Below are 21,997 nucleotides of genomic sequence, written 5' to 3'. Positions count from 1 at the left end.
TTCTATCATAGTTCATTTTATTCCCAACACTAACCTCCCACTTCATGTTACTTCCATTGATTGATGCTGTAATGTTGTTATGATATGGACTGGAATGTGTCTTTACCTTTGCTGGAAGCATGAATATGAAGAAGCCCCTTAATAAATAGCAATTTGAAGGTTTTCATGCCTGTGACTCATTCAGATAGGATGGTTGTGCTGGAGTCATGTCCCACAGCTTTCTAGGAGCTGAGATATTGTCTAAAAGTCCTGCTGCTTCCTAGAACATTCCTGTTCCTGCTAGGGATGGGCTTGATTCCTGAGCAGGGCTTGAATTCCTCAAGGATAGAGTTGGATGTGCCAGGAATCAGCACTAGAGTCCTGTGCTTTTTGGTGAGGGACTTGGAGAATAGTGGGAAGGGATTTCTGTGTTATGGAACATCTGTTTGTCCTTGAAAGACTCAAGACGTTGCCAGCACCTGGTCAGAGAGGGGAGGTTGCAGGCACGATATCCATGATGTGACTGAGGGAAGGGAGAGCTGTATTGCTGGTGTTCCCAGTGACTCTCAGCTCCAGCCCACTGCTGTCAGCTGGTAGGTTAAGACCAGTATTTGATGGTGACCCTATATGTCCTTGTTGACGCTTACTGGCTGCCGCATGAACTTCAGAAAAGTGAATGGAAGGGAACGATGTGCCATAGCTGCACCACTACTGGAGGAATTGGTGAAGACCTGTTCTAGACTGCATGTTTGCAAAGAAAACCAGTTTTCCTTTGAACAGGTCTCCATCAGGAAAATAATCTGTAATCACAGTGGAATACATCAGCACAATTTGGGACCTTGGGAAAGGAAGCTCTTAAAAATCAGTCTTGATATGTAAAAAGCCAAGCACGTTAGTAAAAGTCGCTTGCCTCCCATTCCAGGACTGAAACCAGAGACTCTTTTTGTGATCTGTCTCCCTTTCCAGAGCTAAGTTCAACTTCTTCCTGGGCGCGCTGTGGGAAATTCTTTGTTCAGACTATTTAATCAAATATTGGTTTATATAGTCAAGACACTTATTTTTTTAAAGCTTTTGTGAGGGAGGGAATCAGCTTCAGTTGTCATCCTTTTTTTTTTTTTTTTCACAGTATCAGCAATTTTCTTTTTTTAGATACACAACTGATTTTGCATTTCAACTATAGTATCTATATTCACTATGGATGTTTCTATAGCAACCAGCATTGTGCTGTCTACCTACCTCTATGGATGGATTAAACATGCAACATAAAAATGTATTTAATTTTATTTTTCTGCAGACTGTGCCTGTTAGCACATTTTAAAAAACTTTTTGAGTAACATGAAATAGACCATTTCTGTCATCTTTGTACTCCTTAAGAAACCTGTTTATCTTTGCTTTTCATATGACCCCTGTCATCCTATTATTTCACTACCTCTTTCTTATTCTAAATCCATCCAATGTCTCTAAGGGGGAGAAAAGCACTAAAGACACACAATAATCTGGATTTTATCCAATGCAAGAAATCTGTGGTAAACCAGGGAACTGAGTTGTGGCCTCTGGAGTCATTATTTGATACTCATTATCTTCAGTTTCGCTAGCATCTCACCAAATGGTCAACAATCTCCTTTACAGAAATCACAGTTTTTGTGTTGTGTAAAAGACCTAACTTTACCATTTTATTTGCTTCTATTGTTTTCAGTATTTAGTGGTACGTATGTGACAACAGGTGACTAAAATTGCATCCAGACCTCCAGACTGGGTCTTTTGCCAGTTTATGCTACAAAGTAATTTTAAAAGTTGTATGCTATTTTATGGATGGGACAGAACAGGCAATTGAGAGCACACAATTTTCTTCAATTTCTGCTTCTTTTAAAAAATATTTAACTTCCATCTGATGGATTCCGATTCCAGACCTCATGCATGTATTTCGCTTAACAACTGTATCGATTTCATTACAGACATCCCAGGTGGGTTTAGAAATTACATTTGAGGAGCAGATGAAAAAGCTTTTAACACTTTCAATTTGACAGCAGTTAAAACTAGAACCTGAAAAGAGTCATATTCTTTTCATTGGCACATGTTTGTCCTTTTCCCTTTTGTAACTCATGCATTTGATCTGTGTTTCAGTGAGTTGTCATTAACTCAGTACTTTACTCATAATCCTTAATTTGAATTAGACTTTAGGCAAGTTTCCAAATTAGATGCTTGTGACACTAACAATCACCATTTTTTAATATTCTGTGATCATGTTTAATCTTTTATCAGCAATGCTGCTTTAATAGGTCATCCTCACCTGTTCTATTTCTGCAAGTTTTTGCATCCTCAGTGGTATGACTTTGCAGTATGGGGCAATTAAGTGCACTACAAAAGTGACTGATTAAAGTCAGTGGCAGTTAAGCACATGCTTTAAATGCTTTGCTGGATAAGGGTGCAATTGAATGCATGTTTAAGTGTTTCAATGAATTTTGAGCCTCTGAAAGGAAAACATCACTTTTACATTTGGTGTATTAACTCATAGATGCTGTAGTTCTGTTCTTTTGTAACTGTAGTTGATAGATAACTATGATTTAGAGGAGCAAGCATGTAGGAGAATGCTACTCATAAAACAGCAGGAATTAACTGAATTTTTTTTTTTCACTTTTCCATTAGCGAGGTGTCAGCATAATATTCTGTCTTTTGACATCTACAATTGTCCCCAAATTTACTTTAGTTGTATGAGACTGCAATTTGTTGGCGGAACTCAGCTGGAGAACAATAATTAATTTCTTAAGGCTTAAGCTCTTGAAGCTCAATCCTCTCCAGGATAACTGAAAAGACAGCATTTTATACATTTCCATTATTGACACTATGAAAATGAATGCCTGTCTTGTGATGTTTCTTTACCAACATAGAGCTGCAATGACCTGTTAGTAAACTTTCTAGGCTTGATAAAAATGCTCTTGGTATTCGTCAGGCTCACGCACTGGTTGGAATATTCTAAAACAAAGCCTATTTGTAGGAGAGGAGTGTCTAAAAGGAAGGAGAGCAACAACACAAGCTATTGAGGTGTGTTTCTTTGAACCTGTGACAAGACTAGAGTGTGGCAGAGGGCAGTGAGGGTGTGAAGCCCTGGATGTCACGCTGGCAGGCAGAACACAGGTTAGGGTTGTAGCCCTCAGCCATCCATGCGTGTAACAGTCTCTTGCCTGTCACGGAGGATATCAAGTTCAGGCCCATCATGTCTGCCTTGAAATAACGTAGAGTGCTCTACACTGCATTGCACCACTGACAAGACAGTGGCTTGTAATGGAGAGACAGAGGGCAAGTTTATAGATTCATAAGAAAAAGTCTAGTATAACACTTAGGCTGCGTCCTGCTGATTGACACCAGAAGGGAGTGTAGGCCTGCAACTCTCGAGGCATTTGGCTGCTGCTAATGTGCATTACAGCCCATATTGCAAGATGAAATTTTTGTATTTGAAACTGCTTTTTAAGTGAAATGAAAAGACTATGTAATGGCAAAGCTAAACAACTAGTTTCATGGAGCTTTTAATTTTTAACTGCTTATCTGCAGAGCTGAAAAGATTGGCATTTGAAATGCTTTATGCTTCACTCAGTTGCACTCTTTTAAAGCATCTTCCTGTAAGTCATACAGATATTGATGAAAGAATTCAAAAGAAGAATTGAATTACACCAGAACAAAATAAAATTTGGCTCGAGACAATATACCACAATGAGTAGAAGTTGTTCTGAAAGAAGGCCTTGAGTCTGAGAGTAGAGCAGTATCTGTGATGCATAATTTATGTGGGATAATGTCTGTCTACTGGGTGGCGCTGGCACTCGTTAGGAGTTGAGACCAGCCGTGTCCGTCTGAGAAGCAATGCACATGAATTACATGAGTAAAGTATTTCCTGAGTTCTTCCCTTTTACAGAAGGATTTTTTGGTCTTCGGGCTTTTTCTTTTCACTTTTTTTCCCCCCCCTCTTTTTCTGTTTTCTTATTTTTTTCTTGTTTTTCTCTTTCTTCTTTTTCCTTCTTTCATCTTTTTTCCTTCCTTCCTTTTCCTCTTTCTTTCTCTTTTCTCCTTTCTCTGTTCCCTTTTTTCTTTTTTCTTTTCCCTTTTCCATTTTCCCTTTTCCCTCTTCCCTCTTCTCGTCTCTTCTTTCTCTTTTTTTTTTTCTTCTGTACAAATCTCAATATGTGCCCTACTGTTGAAATCTCAAATCTCAACAGACTTTTGAGGTCTATCTTAATAAAAAATTGGAGAATTTTCCGCCCTTATTTATGCTTCTCTGAAAAGACCTTTAGGGGTCTGTGCTGACTCAGGCAGCCTGACAATCAAGGTGCTTAAGAGGTGTGGGTGGAGTATGGGGTGGAAAGGACATACTTGCATTCAGCCAAGTTTTAAAATGCTGCTTGGTCCCTAGAGTGAGAAATCGGGGAGACTTTTTACAATAACCTGGAGGATCCGTAAACACAGTTCTCACTGATTTTTTTTTTATGCAAATTATGGGACAGCTCAAGTGCTGTGGAGTGATGACAGCTGAGAATTTGCTTGTGACTGCCCAAATTCCATAAGCAATACTGAAAACGTGGGCCATGGATGCAAGAGCAGAAGGCAGTACTACAGAGGAGAAGCATGTGTGTACAAAGAGCTGCAGTATAGGTTTCCTTATTCTACTTGAGAAATGCAGTTGGATAATTTCATCCTTTCTTTTCTTTTTTTTTTCTTTTTAATGTACTGTAGCATAAACGTGTTCTTTCTAGTTTATCTATTGATTGCACCAACACAAGAATCTGTTACATGTGGGCATAAGTTCTGGGATTTCCCTGCAACTATTCTGTATCAAACTAAAAAAATCTAGTGGAATGGGTGCATAGAGGTTAGCAGGTCTTACTCCAGATTTGCTAAGGCTGAGAGAGGAGAGTCTGAATAGGATTAATTTGCCCCATGGAAAAGAAATACAGCTTTTTTAGGTCCAATGGATCTGAGGGAAAGAGAACTTTAATTTGTTTCTAAAGTTGATGAATGAACAGATTTCTAAATTATGATTTAAAATAAGCTATGCTTTCATTGATACAAAACCAAGAGTATGCTATGTATATAAGGAGAAACAGGGACTTAACTCTTCAATTGTTTTCTGTATCTATAACTATAACCCTGTCTCTGAAAATAGGCTTATGCCAAGGAAAGAAAGAAGAAAAAAAAAAATTCAAACTGTAAGTGAAAACTAGGGAGGGGAAGAAGGTGAAGTAAGGTGAACACACAAATGCCCGTAATGTTGACAAAGTTTCATCTAGCTGAGTATCCTATTCTTGATAATGGTCGCTCAGGGATGCTTAGAGAGAATATAAGAAAAAAGGAGAGATAACACAGGACATTTTCACCAGCTGCTCAAATTAGTGTTTTAAGGTCTTCCCCTGGAAGAGCTGCATGCAAAATATAATTTTTAATAAATGCTAGGATACTTTGCCCTCCTTTGATTTGTATAATTCCTTTTTTTCAGCCTGCTTATATTTTATTGTCTGCAAAACTCTCTGGCAATGAATTCCAGAATTTAATTAAATGTTTTATGAAAAAGTACTTGCTTTTATTGGTTTTCAACCTGCAGACCAAACAACCTCTAGCTTTTTTCATCTCAAGGAAAATGAATAGCGATCCTCCTTTCACCTTTCCCAGTTTATGGACTGCTACTGTTTCAGTCCCTTCACTCTCAGGAATGTGGTCCCTACTATCTGATCTCTATTCAAGTATTTTTTCCTGGTTCTTTTTAAATTGTTGCTAAAAGGGCACAGTTCAGATCTTGGCCACTTTGGATGAGGTTTGCACATATCCTTCAGTTCTGCACTACAGAGCTCTAGAGCCTCTGTATGCTAAGGGCAGAAATCTGCGTCAGTTTGCCATCTACTACTCCATTTAAGTTTCTAAAATTAGAGGCACAAAGGGATTAAATTTTATACCGTCCTTTATTTCTTAAATTTCTGTATACCATCCCATATTTGTTAAATTTCAGACCTCTGACTAGTGAAAGAAATGAAGCTTGTGCTACACTGTGATGATATTACTAGTGTATGCCATGTGAACTCTGCCAAGTGTCCATCCTTGTGGTGAGACGGCATCTGCAAATTCCATCATCCTGCATCCTTGCAGTTGGTAGTGGTGGTGTGGTGCACACGGATGTCTACAAGGTCTTTCGTAGTCTAATGAACTGTCTGGCTGGAGGGTGTTTTCCAGAAGTGTCCACTTCTTCCTCCCAGATATGCAGCAGCTGCACCAACGGGTTGTTTGTATGTGCTTGTATAGAGACCTGCAGTCTCTGAATTAGTACATACGCTTCTGCTTTTTCTGTGTAACGTGTAACACTCCTGATTAATTTGATCCTGTCAGTGGATGTATGTATTCCATTTCCACCTCTCCTATTTGTCTAGCTGAAAGGAACAGTAATTTAAGTATGCCTTACATTACAAGAACATTTGCTGAGAATGTTCACATCACTACTATTAATACTTTGATGTTGATTTTTTCATTGCATACACTTACTCCATAGTTAGAGGGGGAAGCATATTCACACAAGTGTAACTGTGGGATTGAGAAAGCCCTTCTAGTTTAAATATATGGAGACTGGGGGAGGAAAATCCTCCAAGTGAGTTAGTTTTACTACAAACCAACAGGTCATACCTTCCATTTGGATTCTGTTGTGAGTGTGTTTTTTTAATACAAAAGGATTTACTTGTATCTAAAAGAGGAAGTATGATGGGTAGATCCTAATCAGATACAATATAAGAAACCTCAATTAGATGCATTTTCTGTGTAATAAAACCAATAAAAAAAAAAAAAAACACAACACTTAAAGGCACTAACACCATTATCATGAACAATGAGGCAATTTCTCCTGTAGTATTTTAAGTGTGTAGCTGTAACTTCAAAATAATTTTCTCTAACAATGTGCGTATATCCAGGCTGTCTGGGATTACTTTGTTTACCATACTGTAAGATCAACTCTAAATGTATGCACTGAAGTCTGAATAATTTATTTTCTAGCCCATTAGAACAATTTGGAGGATCTCATTCCGTAGGCAGCTTTTCTGCCAAGAGAGCAAGTGCACACACGTCTGTTTATCTCTTGGGGAAGCAGAGACAGACTGAATCTTTGCTTTAAGAGTAAGCCACTTGCCTCACTGCTTGACTCTGCTCTATCAATGCGTAGGAACAATTTGTCTTGAGCTTATTGTGCTCCTTTCATAGCCAATTGCAAAGTCCAGGGCTTGCAAAGAACCCACTACTTGTATCTTTGTACTCACGATTTTGCAACCCAGGCACAGACGTATTAAACAGCCTATTCAAGATTGACACTGAGGCCTGACCTGAAACAGACGTTTTACTCAAATCTCCTAAGTCTTAGGGCTATGACACTGTCCCTCTGGTATCCCACTGTTTTGGCCTTAGAAGAAAAGATTTTACAAAAAATGCAATATTTATTGGAAAATAGAGGAAGTGACATTTTGTTTCAGATTTTGCCATGAGCTGCCTTGCTTGCAAGAGAGTGGATTGTTATGAACAATTAGGCAAATAATACGTTGAACATTTCATAAGGGAGTTAAAAATCCGCTGCTGTCAGTAGCCTGACTCGTATTTAGCTGCCAATAGATCAGGCTCAAGCTGTAGACTTCTTACTAACCTTTTGTTTTAATGTTTTCTCTTAACCATGACAGCTTCACTGTTTGCATGGAAACCCCTAAATTGTTAAGAATAGCCCTGTTAATGGTTTTGGTTTTGTTTAATTTCACATTTTGGCAAGCCCTGAAAGCTGTCAAGATTTATCATCGCATCACTCTGCTCCTGACTGTTTGGCGCAAAAAAGGACGGGGGGTTGGGGATGGAATAGGGAGAGAAAAAGTGGAGGAAAGAGAACATCTTAAATAACTAAGTAAAATTACCTGTACCTTACAACTTCTTACATACCAAGATGAAGAATTCAAAACAGACAGGCAGCATAGAACCAACTACAACAGTTTTCTCTTGGCTCTGATCCAGAATAAATAAACAAACATGATCCCTCTGATCCCTGGATCTTAGACTGGGAATTACTCTGCTGTTCTGTTCCAAATGAGGGGGAGAGGAAGCTTTTTGAATGTTTGGGAACAGAAAATATTCTGCTATCATTGGAAAGGCTCCTGTGGCTGTCTTGCTGGGTCTTGGTTCCCATAAGCATTTCCTTAACCAGGCACTTGAGTGTTATTATAGTCATTGGATGGAGACTTACAGGTGTGCTTCACTCCTTGGTGGAAATGGGGCTTTACAGAGCAGTTTAGACTAAAGTTAAAGGCAGCCTCTGTTTCCCAGGGCCTGGTGTAACAGTTTGGCAACTTTATTCAAGAACTGTGAGGGGACATTCTGATGTGGGAAAAGAACAGCGCTGAACTAAGGTAGTGCAGCCTCAGTAGTGTGTGCTGACATTTTCTAAGTGGCACTTCATGAAATCCAGTTTGACCAAGATGTATTAATCCTCAAATGATCCCTTTTTGCATTTCAGAGTTTGGTTAATCAACCTAAGGAAGATCTGTGCATTATCTGTTAAAAAATATGAAGACAATGAGCTGCTAGAGAACCTGATGTATATTAGAGTATCTCCAAATCAAGGGCAATGTAGTGAGATACTCCTGCTGACCAACTCATCTGAAATATTCAGCCCTGATCTAAATGGGTATAGCCACAGTCCTGGCATTTTGCTTGAACCCTCTCCTGGGTTTGCGATGTTTTGTGTGACTGGTGAATTCCCAGTTTCCACAGGCAAGAATTACTTTGGAAGGTGGAGACACTGGAATCAAATGTCCTAATGGCAATGGTGGCTTAAGCATTATGCATTGTACCTCGTATTTAATGGGTGATGGAGGAGCAGGCAAGCCTTTATTGAACACAGCAGCATCCTCAGGAAGACCCACCTCCCATAATACCAATGGTAGTTGTAGGTGTCAATATCACTCAGTGTAGCAATATGGGAGCATGAGAGGTGATAAAATAAGCTCCCTCTCATTTGTGCTGTTGAATTACTTCAGAATAAAGAACTGAAGACAATAGCTAAATCTCTTGCAAGTTGGTGCCTCTGCTGCTGCTGCTGCGCATCTGCCTTCTTTAGGCTTAATTGGGCCATTTGTGCGGCCTCAATGTACTGGTGGCTCTGAGGTTGATTTTGAGCCAGAATGTTCACCAGGCTGCAGAGGCAGAAGTGCAGTTGTGCTTTCCATCTTATTCCTTGGCCAGTTTAGTCCTATTCCCGACTATATTTCAGCACTCTGACCAGTTTGGTTTTAACTTGGGTGTCTGCCACCTCTCTTTCAATACTGTTATGCAGTCAAGTAGACCTTCAAAGTTTTATTCCTGTTTTAGGGATTTATTTTTTCTTTTTTTCCACATTTGGGCTTTTGTTTGTATCCTCTCAGTTACCCCAAATGATTTTCTCTGGGTTGCCTTCTTTAAGTGTTCCTCCTCTCCCTCTAGCCTGGTTATTCTTCAGTCATTTTAGACCATGTTGAAGATCCTGGTCTGTAAGTTGGCATAGAAAGGAGGTATTTCCAGTGTATATGGCCACAGCATAGACTGTCCCTCAGTGGTGATTGTAGAGGGTACTTTGTGAAAGGGTGAATATGGTGATGTGGGATGCCTGTATATGAAAAGGCTGCTGAATGAAGTTATTTGAGTCCCTGTGTCTTGGAGTCTGCCTTCTCTCAGTGGAGACACACAGGCTGATGCAGCTGAGGTACGTTACGATCAGGTACAGCTTTGCTTCTTAGTTCTGAAAAAAAACGGACTGGTTTGCAACAGGGGTGAGGAGTCCTGCCTGAAGACCCAGGTGCCTTTATTCTCGCTTGTTGAGGGAAAATTCAGTGGTGTGCAGAGACAACCTTAGTAATTGCTTTGACTTTTGTATTTCTCTTCTGTGTTTCATTTCTGAGGCTTAGCTCTGCCCCAGGATTAGCCTTGTCTTTTTCCTTCCCTGGTTCATGAGCTGCCTTATGTTCATCCACTTTATGCAGACATTTAATTGATATGCTACTGTGTCTGGCTTACTACTCTATGAACACAATTTCTTTCCTAGCTTTTAATTGATTTGGATAATAAAGTACAACTATAAAACTCAATAAAAATTGATTATTTTAAGGGGAGGGCAGGAAAGAAAGAAAGAAAGAAACAAACATAAGTAATACTCTGCTGCGTAACTGTATAATAATGCAAAATCCCCTTTGGTTTAATTCTATTTAATTGCTTAGCTCTACTCAGATTGTTACAATTCTACAGGCTTTCTCACAATTATGAGCAGCATGCTTATAAATGTTAGAATTTTTTTAAAGTTTCTTGTGTATATAATAAGTGTAAATTTTATGGTTTTGTGGTGACTGCTGCGTGCACTGGCATCCTCCCTTCTCCTTGCTCACATGCTTGGGGAGCCTGTACTGCTGCTCCCCTCTCAAGCTTTCCTAAACCAGAACAGGACTTCTTCTGAGGATTGAATTGCCAAAGCAGTGGCCATACTGGGAGTAAACATCAGTTTGTTTTTTGTTATGTTATGGGAGGATTTTCACTCCTTCTCTGGCCCCTTTGCACTCTAGTTCCACTTAAATATGAGAAAAAACTTCTTCACAGTGAGGGTGACAGAACGGGGTTGTGGAGTCTCCTTCTCTGAAGACATTCAAATCCCACCTGGACACATTCCTATGTAACCTCATCTAAGTGTTCCTGCTCCGGCGGGGGGATTAGACTAGGTGATCTTTTGAGGTCCCTTCGAATCCCCAGCATTCTGTGATTCTGTGATTCTGTGTGTGTAAATGCTCTCTTGCTTCCAAAGAAGGCTAGACCTTGGACAGGAACTAACTCAGAAGAGGTGTGGGGTGTTCTACCAGGGGATGCTCTGGCAAGATTTGTTTATGGCATTTGCCAGGGATGGCAGATGGTATATTGGGATGGGAAAAAGAGCAGATTGAAAGTGCTTCAGCCATTCTGGGCAGCTCTCTGAGGTACCTAATTAGGATATGGATTTTTTCAGTCCCTTTGAGATCTATGTCTTTGGGGTTTTCTCCTTTACTTGTAGAGGAAGAGATCTGATATTTGAAGTTATATCGTGGATTTAGGAAAGCTGGGTTTCTTGAGTGTTACATCTTACCAATGAGTTCCCCCTCTATGAATTTTTTTCTTTCTCCTTTGTTATCCCTACTGAACATGTCATAGGGAGAGATAATTTCTTATTAGGTGTGATGCTGGGTTTACCTCAGCAGAGCTATTTTACTGCTGCCACATTGATATGGATTAATATCTGGAGTTGTCTGGGTACAATAACTGAGTTTCTTTGTTTCTGTCTATTTTTCCAGTTGGGAGGCTGTGGAATCCTTGGCGTAGGCATCTGGCTGGCTGTTACCCAAGGGAACTTTGCCACCCTCTCCTCTTCTTTCCCGTCCTTGTCAGCTGCCAACCTACTGATCGTTACAGGGACATTTGTCATGATCATTGGCTTCGTGGGCTGCATAGGTGCCATCAAAGAAAACAAGTGCCTCCTGCTGAGTGTGAGTATTAAGCTGCTATGCCGTTGCAGCATTCACTGTCTTAAGGTGCTGGTGCTATTCCAATGCATGTTACAGCATCCTTACTTCATTAAAGAAGTTGCTCACTTGACATGGATGAGATGCGAGTCATGTTTGAATCAGTCCTTGTTAGCTCTAAGGAGCTGCTAGATCATCCCTGACCAGGCTTTTAACCTGTGCTTCATGGATGAGACCTGCAAGAAGGGAAGGGTTAGTGGTGATGTGGGTTTCCTTGAACTCTTCAGAGAAGGGAGAGGGGGTTGTGAAGACATCTTTTGCAGTGTACCCCTAAATTATTTTTTACTGAACTTTAGTAACTATCTACTCCAAATGCCTACCCTGGTGGGACTGATGATCTGAAGTCCTGGGCAAAAAGATGAATGTAGGCAGGAAACATTGTAAGGAGGGTGATTTTGGTTAAACTGGAAATGAAGTCCTTCAGATTTGGCAATGCTGTTTTTGCCAATTGTTAACTCTTAAAAGGTTGAGATGTCAGGAAGCAAAGGTGCCAGTAGAAGGAGACTGTTGTGAAATTGAAGATTAATAAGATGCCAGCTGTCCATGATTTAACAGAGGCTTGAGCCACGTCCCTAGTGTATTTTATCAAAATGTAATTTTATGCCACTCAAAGCTGGATTTTAGAAGTAGAGTGCATGTTGTAGTTGATGTTAGTGTATATGTTGTATCCTGTTCAGCTGAGGACCAGGAAGTGAGGTGATCTTGCTGCTCGAGTCTAGAACTTCACTGTGAGGTTGAGCAAACCTCAGAGTGAAGTGAAGCTGAGGTTTAGTTTGGTGAACTCGTGATTCCTTTGTAAAAGGCTGTTCCTCAGCGTGCTTCACAAATTCATTTTGCTCCCCTGGGAACTATAGAATGAGTCAAGGCACACAGCTGTCCAAATTCACCCTGTAAAAGTCTTTATGTGACTGTGAGATTCCTAGGCTCAGTAGAGGATTCTTCCCACCCCCCGTCTTAATCAGTTGTTTCTGCAGATTTTTTACCAGTAAAAGTCAGAGCTAGTCAGTCTAGACTACTAAGGGCTTTTTGTGTGGCAGGCAGGTAGTTTGAAATTGAAATGAACCACATACATCAAAATTAAGGCTGTTTTGTGAATGGAAATTCACATTGGGAAGGCTGAAGTCAGAATCTGAAGCTGAAAGTCCTTGACAATTTTAACAGTCTTATGAATACCCACTTCGTGGAGGAAGTGTATGGCTAGCCAGATGTAATTACTGGATTACAGCCTCAAAGCAAATGCAGCAGGAGTCCACAGGCTGCTGAGTCTAAAGTTATAGCTTATATGTGTAAAATTAATCACCTGCTTTGTGTTTTTTTTATTAAAGTCCTAGCTCAGGTGTGACCAGCAATGAGCAGTGTCATGTGTCAGGATCAGGTCAGGATCTGGCATTCAATCCTCAATACTGGAAGAGTTTCAGCCTTCTGTCTCATATGGGTTGTTGACCCTCATTGCTCCTTTTGGCAAGGGCAAGATGTCCTTGGTCAGCCATCATTCCTCTTAACACATGCTGAACAATACTCAGAATCTAATGCCCTTCAATGAACAATCTAATGACTAATCTAATGCCCTTCAGTGCATGATGTAAGGACTGTACTTGATGGATCCTGTTAAGTAATGCAAAGGAATCCAAATTAATTTAGGAACTCCTTGCATGGAAAAACTGAAATGCTTGATCTGATTTGTTACCAGCATTTCACTCTGTCTGCCTGTCCTTACCTTTGTGTACTGTAGCTATTCAGTATGGCCTCTGAATTACTCAATTTTCTTCAAAACTGAGTTATGTTAGAGCTGATTACAGCTACTTTAATACTGAATAAGCCCAGCTCTAGAGGGTTGAAATAGTTTCATTAGTCTATGTTTAATTCACTTTTTGTTTAGTCTAGACTAACTTTCCACAGCCTGCATTGATACTTACTTACCCTCATTAAATACCAGTGAGATTTTTGAACTCTTGGGAGTTCTTCTGTTGAGTCTATCTGTTTGGAAGGGAAATGAATGGTTATAGAAGCTTCTGTTTCTGGGAGCAAAGCCCCATCATGTGGGTTTGTACTTAGTCTTCCTTTCCCCAAATTGCTGATTCTATTTGAGTTTTGAAATAGTGCTTTTAAGTTCAGGGCAGGCGCATTTGGTTTTGGCCAACTCCCATTTTTATAGGGTACCAAAATAAATGTGGGTAGCAAAATGAATGCTTGAATGAAAGAACTTGCTGAATATCAAACCAAGGTTGTTCTTAGAGTGTGTGGTTAATACATCTCTTCATCCTTTTCTTATTTTATGGGTGTTCCTAACAGTGCATTCTACCAAAAGGAAAATAATCTCTTCCCCAAATATCTCTGGTTTTTTTTTTTTTTTTAAACATCCCTGAGAATGCATCTGCACCACTGCTTTTTAAGAGCACTGTGAAATATACTGCTTTGAAATTGGGTCCATCTTTTTGAAACACCCTGTATTTAACAGTCACCACAGGATCAAATCCTTACGCTCCTTTCTGTATCCCGGGCCACCACTTAACACCTGGCTTTGTTCAGGGTATGGAAATTGTGCAAGAATGGCGAGGAGGCTAATTGCAGTCACTCAAGTGACTGCAGCTGGGATGTAGAAAAAGCATATACATCACACTAGTTGTTTTACTGACAAGTAGAACCTCTGTTAGATAACATAGGCCTGTGAGAAACTCTGAGGCACCTTATCACTACGCCTGAGATTCCTGCTTTATTGTGACAAAGAACGCAAGACTGCACCTGCTTGAAGCCTTGAAATACAGGTGAATGCAGCAGGCCCAGCGATCTTCTACAAGGGCTGAATTGTGCAGCACCCGCGTTTCTGCTTGTGTTACCTCTGGCCAGGAGCTTAGGCGCCGCTTTGGAAATCCCCCGGTAGTGAGGTAACTAAAATAAAATTTGCTCTTTGCAATTGCATTTGTGGCCTCTGGTTGTTTCTTGTGATGAGCCTGTGTTGGTTCACACATCCTGGTAGTAGCTAAGATTACTTTTTGAACTGAATTCTTGTAATTTATGTCTCCAGAAGGTATTACCACAAATGTGACAGCAACTCATGGAATAAGTTGACTTGCTCATGTGTGCTGTCACTACCATATCCTTCTGTGCAGCATTGGGGTTAGTTATCTTTTCCTAACTTGTTCTATTTTGAAATAGGAGCTTTGAGAGTACACAGAGAAAGTAAAGTCTGGCCACACAGGTATTTAAGGTGGGCTGATGGAGGCTTTGATTGTATGGGTAGTATATCCTGTTGCACTGTTCGCTGGATAATTTATTTGATTCTTGTAATTTGCCCTCACCTCCAGATATTGGGCTAGCCCAAGCACTAGACCAGTGAAGAGGCAAGTGCCAAACAAGCTTAGGGAACTGGGATGGGCAGAGTTAGACGAGGTCTGCAGGCAGTTGAAACAGGTTTGTACTAGGCTTAAAAATAATGAAAAGCTGTTAACCGAATACTAAAATGAAAGCAGTATGTAAAAGCTAGAATATTGTGTTCCTTGCATGCTTCAGTAGTGTGCGTGCAATAGCCTGATGAAGTGAGGTTTGGAACAGACAAAAAGAAAAGGAAGTGAAATAAACCAAGCTGGTGGAGTACCCAGGGACGCTATCATGGTGGGATGGCACATACTCAAGTTACAACCTACATATGTGAGATCAAACATTGCTCCACTGAACTGAACATTGCTGTGTGCCTCTGAATGAGTAGCAGGTTTCACTGAGTTCTCCCTTTCCTCTGGTCGATACAGTGTGAGAGAAAGTCTGGGAGGTTAAGTATGACCATAGACAGTAATAAAGATGATGTGAAGGTCATCGAGTTCTCCAGGTGCTCTGCCTGTATTGTATGCGTGCCACCTTCTGCTCTGAAATCATGCCCTTTATAGATCTTGAAGGCACTTATGGCATTATAAGCATATGGACCGTGTGGACATGCCTGGTTTAATCAAGAACAATCTGAACCTCCACTTGCTCTTATCTCCTGTAGTGCACTCCAACCTAATGATAAGTTGGTGGTAGCCTTTAGACCTGCAAGGACTAGAAAGCAGATTTCCCATGCAACAGGAGCACCTCTTGTTCTGCTTCCTGAAAACAGAAGAAAGAGGAAACAATGTGGCAGTTACAAGTTGGGAAAGTTGGGAGGATGAGCTGCTGTTATGGGGATGGGTGGCTTGGAGGAAGACACTGGAAATATTGCAGGAGGCATGTAGCGCCACTGCAATCCTAAAATGAACTGGGAGGGAGCAGGGCAGGAAGAACTACTAGTTCAACCCAGCTGCACTGGAGGAGCAGAATTTTATGTGGTATTGGACACAGCAGGATGTTTGTGTATGGCCTTGACTTATGAATAGTGCTACTTTTTGATGATGTGAAAAAGGATGAGATTTCCTAAGGAGTCTGATTGAGTGAATGAGAAATGAGCAGTATCAAAGAGACATTTCAATCTGTTTATATTTCATACACTAGGTTGCAGAGCAGATGAGACTCTAATCCTGTATCTTTGCATTCTCCACATATGACATTTGTATTGGGTTGTCAAAGCAAACCTGTAAGCTCTTTGGTATTAGGCTGCTGTGATGTTAGATGTAAATGATAATAATTGCTTAACTCTGGCATTTGCGAACAGCTTTTGAAAGAAAGAAGGACAGACAAAGTGTTTTTAAGTAGGCAATGACAGATGGAGGAAGGAAGTCAAAAGCAGAAGTAAAGTTTAATTTGTAAGATTATTGCATAACTGTGTGCAATAGTCAGGAATAATGCACGTTAACCCTCTGAATAGAGTGTTTAGATAGCCTAAAGCTTCACAGTTTTACTGACTTGAAAGGACTTACCTGGTGTCTGCCAACTAAGGAGCTGGCAGCTATTCTTTACTCAGTGGCAACATATAGCCAGGGTAGTGCCTCATTAATCTCTTAAGAAACAGGCCCATTCCTAATTCTCTTCATTCGGAGTAATAGAATAATATGGAAATCTAAAATAGAAAGGGAAAAAAAATAAAAGGAAACATCGAACATCCTGTGCGCTCTGCAAAAATACGCTGATGGAGCGAGTTGTTGCAGCTGTCATTATAAGATCTCAGTGAACAAAGAATGGATATTTACAATGATTCTTATTTGTTCCAGCTACAGTGTGAAGGAAGATAAACTCTTCCATCATTAGATTTCCCTAGGGAAAACAGAGCAACTAGCATTCCTTGAAATAAGTATACAACCCGATATATATAATCTTGCATCTGAATATAGATGCAAATTGATGAGTGAAGCAGGTGAACAATACTTTCTTGCTTCAGTAAGGTTCCTTTGACATTTCTACTATTTTTGTTTCTCAAGATGATGTAACAGACATCCGTCTGCTAAAAGCTCAGCTGTAATTAGAAAATGGCAGCTTTGTTCTGATGAGTTGTGTCACTGTCCTGAGCAGGTGACAGGTAATGATCTAAGAGTCTGACTTGAGAAAGTTAGTTTATGGGGTTCCATTGATTTTGTTTTCGTAAGTATTTGATGGTGTACTGCAGGATCACATAGCTGTACTGCAAAACTATAGGCTATCTTGAAACAAAAATACAAATCTGTTTTTGCTCCCTTCCCCTTTGCAAATGTGTTACAGTTCTAATGTCCTTCAGAGCTATTAGCCATATCCATCATCTCTGCAAATTTTAACAAAACGTTTAGCTTGAGTGCTCTTAACCCCATTGCAATGCGTGTGCTTTTCAGCTGAGGGCAGGTCCTTGCAGAAGATGAGGGACCACCTTGCTGTACCACTCATGCATGATCTATTATGATGGCTTGATCATAGTACTGACTTTAGACAGGTGCTGTATATACCTGTGCACGTGCCATTTCTCTGTTAAAGAATTTTATGCCTGATTAAGTACTTTTTTCTCTTTCTTGCTCAAACATTGACCTAGCTGATCCTTAACTGTTCGTGTAAACATTGTCTTTTAAGTTAATTGCTTAAGATGTATATATGAGGAGCTAAATTGCCTGAATTATCTGCTTTTCATACATGTTTAGCAGAGATCTATATTTGTGTGCTTGCACTAAAAAAGGTAATTATTCCATGGGTAGTCCAGGTTAAAAATCTCAACTCTAGACATTAAATCATGATGGATTATGCTATTCATTATCTGCATTACAGTATCCCCTGCAGGCAGCCCATGAGATCAGGATGCTCGTTCTGTATAAAACTCCTGGTAAGAGGAGGTCCCTGACCAGTAGAGCTTGCCATCTAAGTAGATAAGACAAATGGAAAGTATTATTATCCTCATTAAACAGATGGGGAGCTGCAGCACAGTAAAACAAAGTGCCTTGCGTAGGCTGCACTGGAATGTTGTGGGAGAGCTATGAAGCAAACCCAAATTGACTAAATCTCAACTCAGTGCCTTTGTCATCTTTCTCTGATTGCAGCAGAATATGTCTAGCTGTCCTGTGTGTTACAATGACCTTTAAGAAGTATTTAGTCCATGTTTCCATAATACTAATGACAGTTTTGAATTCTTCCATATGCATAATGTCTAACTGTTAAATAAATATACCAAAGCAAAATTAGTTTTCAATTTTTATCTTGTTGAAAGTGCCAAATTGGCACAATTAGCTGGTTTCCATGAGTTCCACTGCAGGCTATCAGCCAATCAACCTAATTGCAATGTTACCTTCAGTTAAATGGGAAACAGGACATGCAGAAAAGCTGCCAGAAAGAGCATGTGAACATAGTGTAATGCAAAGTTTTTGCAAATAAGCACTTACTTTTGGTCCAGGTAATCATAGTCACTGGAAAAACCCAGTATCAGGCCCTTTGTGATGGAAGGATTTTTGTCTATTTGGTTGTTATATCACACATATATAGACACTTGCAACTTAAATAACAACCTGTGTCCTGGAAGGAAATAAGATCTATAGGCAGTTCTTTTATTTCAGCCTCTGATTTCATGACACCTTTTTATTCACACGCCCCTCCCCAGCCACCTCCCCCCTCCCCCCCCACCCAGTGTTGGTGCAAAGAACATGTTCTTCTGTTCCTGGTTGGGATGTGCAACATGGCCAATAATCCAATCAAAAGAGGTAGAGGATGAGTCTTGCCTGTTTAGACCTTAAAACCTAAAAAGGCCTTAAGTTGACATAGCTGATTCTTCATGATGCATGGCCCATACAGGAATATATTAGAAAGGAGAAAAGGCTTGAAGTAGACAAAATGCTGATTCCTCCCTGCTTACCCAAAGCCAGCTGCCTACTTATGAAGCATCAAGGTTGGGTATGTTCCAGCAGATCAAGGATTAGATAAGTAGGAAGGTGGCTTAGATATGCCCTCTTTCCCCTTATTCCTTATTTTTGGATAAGCCTGTTTTTTCTCGTGGGTTTTTTTGTTTTATTTTTTTTGTTTTGTTTGTTTGTTTGTTTGTTTTGGGGGTGGGGAGGTGAGGGGTTTTTTTTGTTTTAGTTTTGGGGTTTTTTGGTAGAAAAGCTGAAGCAACAGACTGATCTATGTGTTCAGCTTAATTTAAATGAGAACCTCATGTTAATCAGGGAGGACTTCATCACAGTTGCTTGAATGAATAAGATCAGAATTAATCCTTGATATTGGGTCAGGACCAGCTGTGGAAAGAGCTGATACTGTATACATATCTGAATGACTATCCAGACATCAAACGGCTTTTTTATTTATGGAATAGTCCAAGGGGAAAATGAGCGCCCATGATGTTTTGTACTGTGCTGTTCAGTTTTCTGAACTTCAGCCAGCTTGTCTCCAAGTGAAATATCAATAAGGCAAATGAGGAAAAACTTAATGAGTGGGAAGAAAAGGAGAATAAAAAAACCTACTGTTTTCAGTAGTGTCACTGAATCCAATCAGAGAGCTGACATCTGAAATTCCATTGGTGACAGGGAATTTATTTCAAATCAGCTAAATGCAAACGAAATAGCTTGTGAATTACTTTATCTCAGTAATTTAATGCTGCAGACCAAACAGTAGATTTGCATTCCAGCTTAGCACATGCACACGTCTTCTTTTAGCAATCTGAGTAGCAAAATCAGGAAAATTGTGGCTGCAGCCACAGCAGCAAGCAGTGCAAAGACCAGGAAGATACTGTAATCACAGCCGAAGACTACTATACATTATGCGTAAAACTTCTCTGTGTAGTGCTGTGATCCTAGTTTGCTACCTGTTTGGATTGTAAGTACTGAGCACCAAACGCCCCTTGTTTTGCTGCCTTTCCTTTATTATTAAGAATCTGCTCCTCATTGCCTTTCAGTTTTTAGCTCCTTCCGCTTGGCTGAAACTCCAGAGTGGATGGGACCTGTCTGAGTCCTTCTCTTTCTCCCTTCTTTTCTGCAGCTCTGGTAGTAGTTAGTCAAAGAACCTGGGAACAGAGGAGAGAAAGAACAAAGCTGTTTTACTTCCCTCCTGTTTTTTTTTAAGACTTGAGCCTAGGCTCAATGTGTAGGAAGGGCTTACCTCATAGGGTAGTATTTGTTTTTCTGATATAGACTGATGCAATACCACTAGTTCCTGGTATGCTTTGAATCATAGAACATCTGAAGTTGGTAGGGACCCATAAGGATCATTGAGTCCAACTCCCTGCTTCTCACAGGATTACCTAGAACTAAACCTTATGTTAGTCATTATGAGTGTCATCCAGATGCTTCCTGAACTCTGATAGACGGGGTGCCCTGACCATTCCCTTGAAGAGCCTGTTCCAGTAACCAACCACCCTCTCAGAGAAGAACCTTTTCCTAATGTCCTCATTACTTGTTGTTTGCTGCTTTCTGGTGGTCAAACAGTGTGACAGTGCCATGTGCAAGAGTCAGTGGAGCTATACTAATTTACATCAAGGTTTAATCTGTTTGTGTAAATCACTATCATTGTTTCCAAGTTCCTAACTCCTGATTGATTCATCTATTTACTTGTAGTTGTTCGCTATCGGCTTCTCTGACAGACTATACAGGCTCAAGATTCCCCATCACTTAGAAAGCCTCCCTCACCCCATCTTTTGTCTCAGAATTCAACCGACTTTCAAACAAAACAAAAAAAAAAAACAACTGGTTCTGAGCGATTTCAAAAGAAGACCCAGAAACCAAGCCTCATCTTGGCCTACTGCTGTCTGCAAGGATTTGAGGTGGGTCACAGATACCTCACTGTACATCAAATTACTAGGACAATTAAGTAATCCAATAAACCTTGCAGTGGAAGTGCAGAACATAAGACTACCTGGTGGTTAGGAAAACACTCTCAAGGAAGTCTGTTTTCTGCCAGAGCTTCCAGTCTCTGGGCACACATGTTCATTGTCTGATCTATAAGACTGACCTCTGGGCTCTTGCTCCAGACCTAGGGTCACCTACAAGATCTGGTAGGCAACAGAATTAGTCCCATTTCAAAAGTAAAGGACAGGTAACCTGTGTGTTCCTTACCAGCCCAGATATCCATGTCACTTTTGAGGATAACATTTGATTTTTTTTTCCTAACAATAAAATTATCTCCTCGGATGGAAAGCCATAGGCTTACCAAAGCAGCATGTGTGCTTATATTCCCAACTCTTCATTTGCTATCTTAGTCACCTTAACACTGCTTCTTAAAGAGCCACATTGTGTTTGTTTTTTTTTTTCTTTAAGGATTAGAATTACATGAACCTCAGAAAAATCTGACTCTGGAGGTAAAGAAATGAGGAGGTAAGGAAATGAAGACTAGTTTGTGTAAATCAGTGATGCTTACACAAGATGTAGCCACTGCTGATTTGATGCTATAGACCAGGGCTGTCAAACTCATTTTCACCGGTGACCACATCAGCCTGATGGTTGCCTTCATAGGGCCGAATGTAATTTTAAGACTGCATAAATATAACTACTCCTACATTTATACAGTCCTAAAGTTACATTTGGCCCTTTGAACGCTATCGTGAGGCTGATGTGGCCCCCAGTGAAAATGAGTTTGACAACTCTGCTGTAGACATTTCAGTTCCCTAGTAGGGACAATATTACCAGCTAAAAGGCAGAATTAGGTAAACCAAGCTAACATTTTTTAAGCTACTCCAAGACTGATCCATCTGCATCTGATGCAGCAGCCTCTGTGTAGCGCATTTGGGAACAGCAAACTTGGGAGAAAACCAGCAGTAGAATTTAAATACAGACAAAATACTCTACATAGTCCTTTTTTCTCTTTTTGACCATCTGCTTCTCACCTTTTCCTTCACTAACACATGCAGTGCAGCTTCTATATGCTGGTTTGAGACTCCCAGAAACAGGACAAATTTTCTATTATTATAATTAGCAGGTGAGGTCCCATTACAAGCTTACCTCAAGGTTTTTAAGTACATGTGAAGGGAGAACTGCAGAATTTCAGAGTAATTTCTTTTTCCCTTCAACTCATTGTAAGTCAGCTGAGCAGCATGGTCATGTCATTTGCCCTTGTCATCTTGGGAGAGCTTCTGTCAGTTTGCCCAGCACTTGGGGTCAGCCAGATGTTCG

The 21,997-nt window shown here is 40.2% G+C and overlaps 1 protein-coding gene across 16 annotated transcripts in view; it reads left to right on the top strand.

The window, feature by feature from the left end:
* Window positions 1-21,997, top strand: part of TSPAN4 (tetraspanin 4) — a 443,521-nt gene that overhangs the window by 354,757 nt on the left and 66,767 nt on the right. For 10 of the 16 annotated variants that reach the window (XM_071809022.1, XM_071809021.1, XM_065839654.2 and 7 more), the window contains one exon: window positions 11,319-11,510. The exons of 5 other annotated variants lie outside the window; for them this stretch is intronic. In XM_071809022.1, the coding sequence (XP_071665123.1) occupies window positions 11,448-11,510 (63 nt within the window). In that variant the 5' untranslated portion in view covers window positions 11,319-11,447. Of the gene's footprint in view, window positions 1-11,318; window positions 11,511-21,997 lie in introns of those variants that run through there. One more of the 16 variants, XM_071809031.1, reaches the window with a different exon arrangement.

The sequence above is a fragment of the Patagioenas fasciata genome, chromosome 5 (genome assembly GCF_037038585.1).
Source record: "Patagioenas fasciata isolate bPatFas1 chromosome 5, bPatFas1.hap1, whole genome shotgun sequence".
Lineage (NCBI taxonomy): Eukaryota > Metazoa > Chordata > Aves > Columbiformes > Columbidae > Patagioenas > Patagioenas fasciata.
The sequence above is the reverse complement of the archived record's forward strand: the minus strand, read 5'-3'. Positions and strand labels throughout refer to the sequence as shown.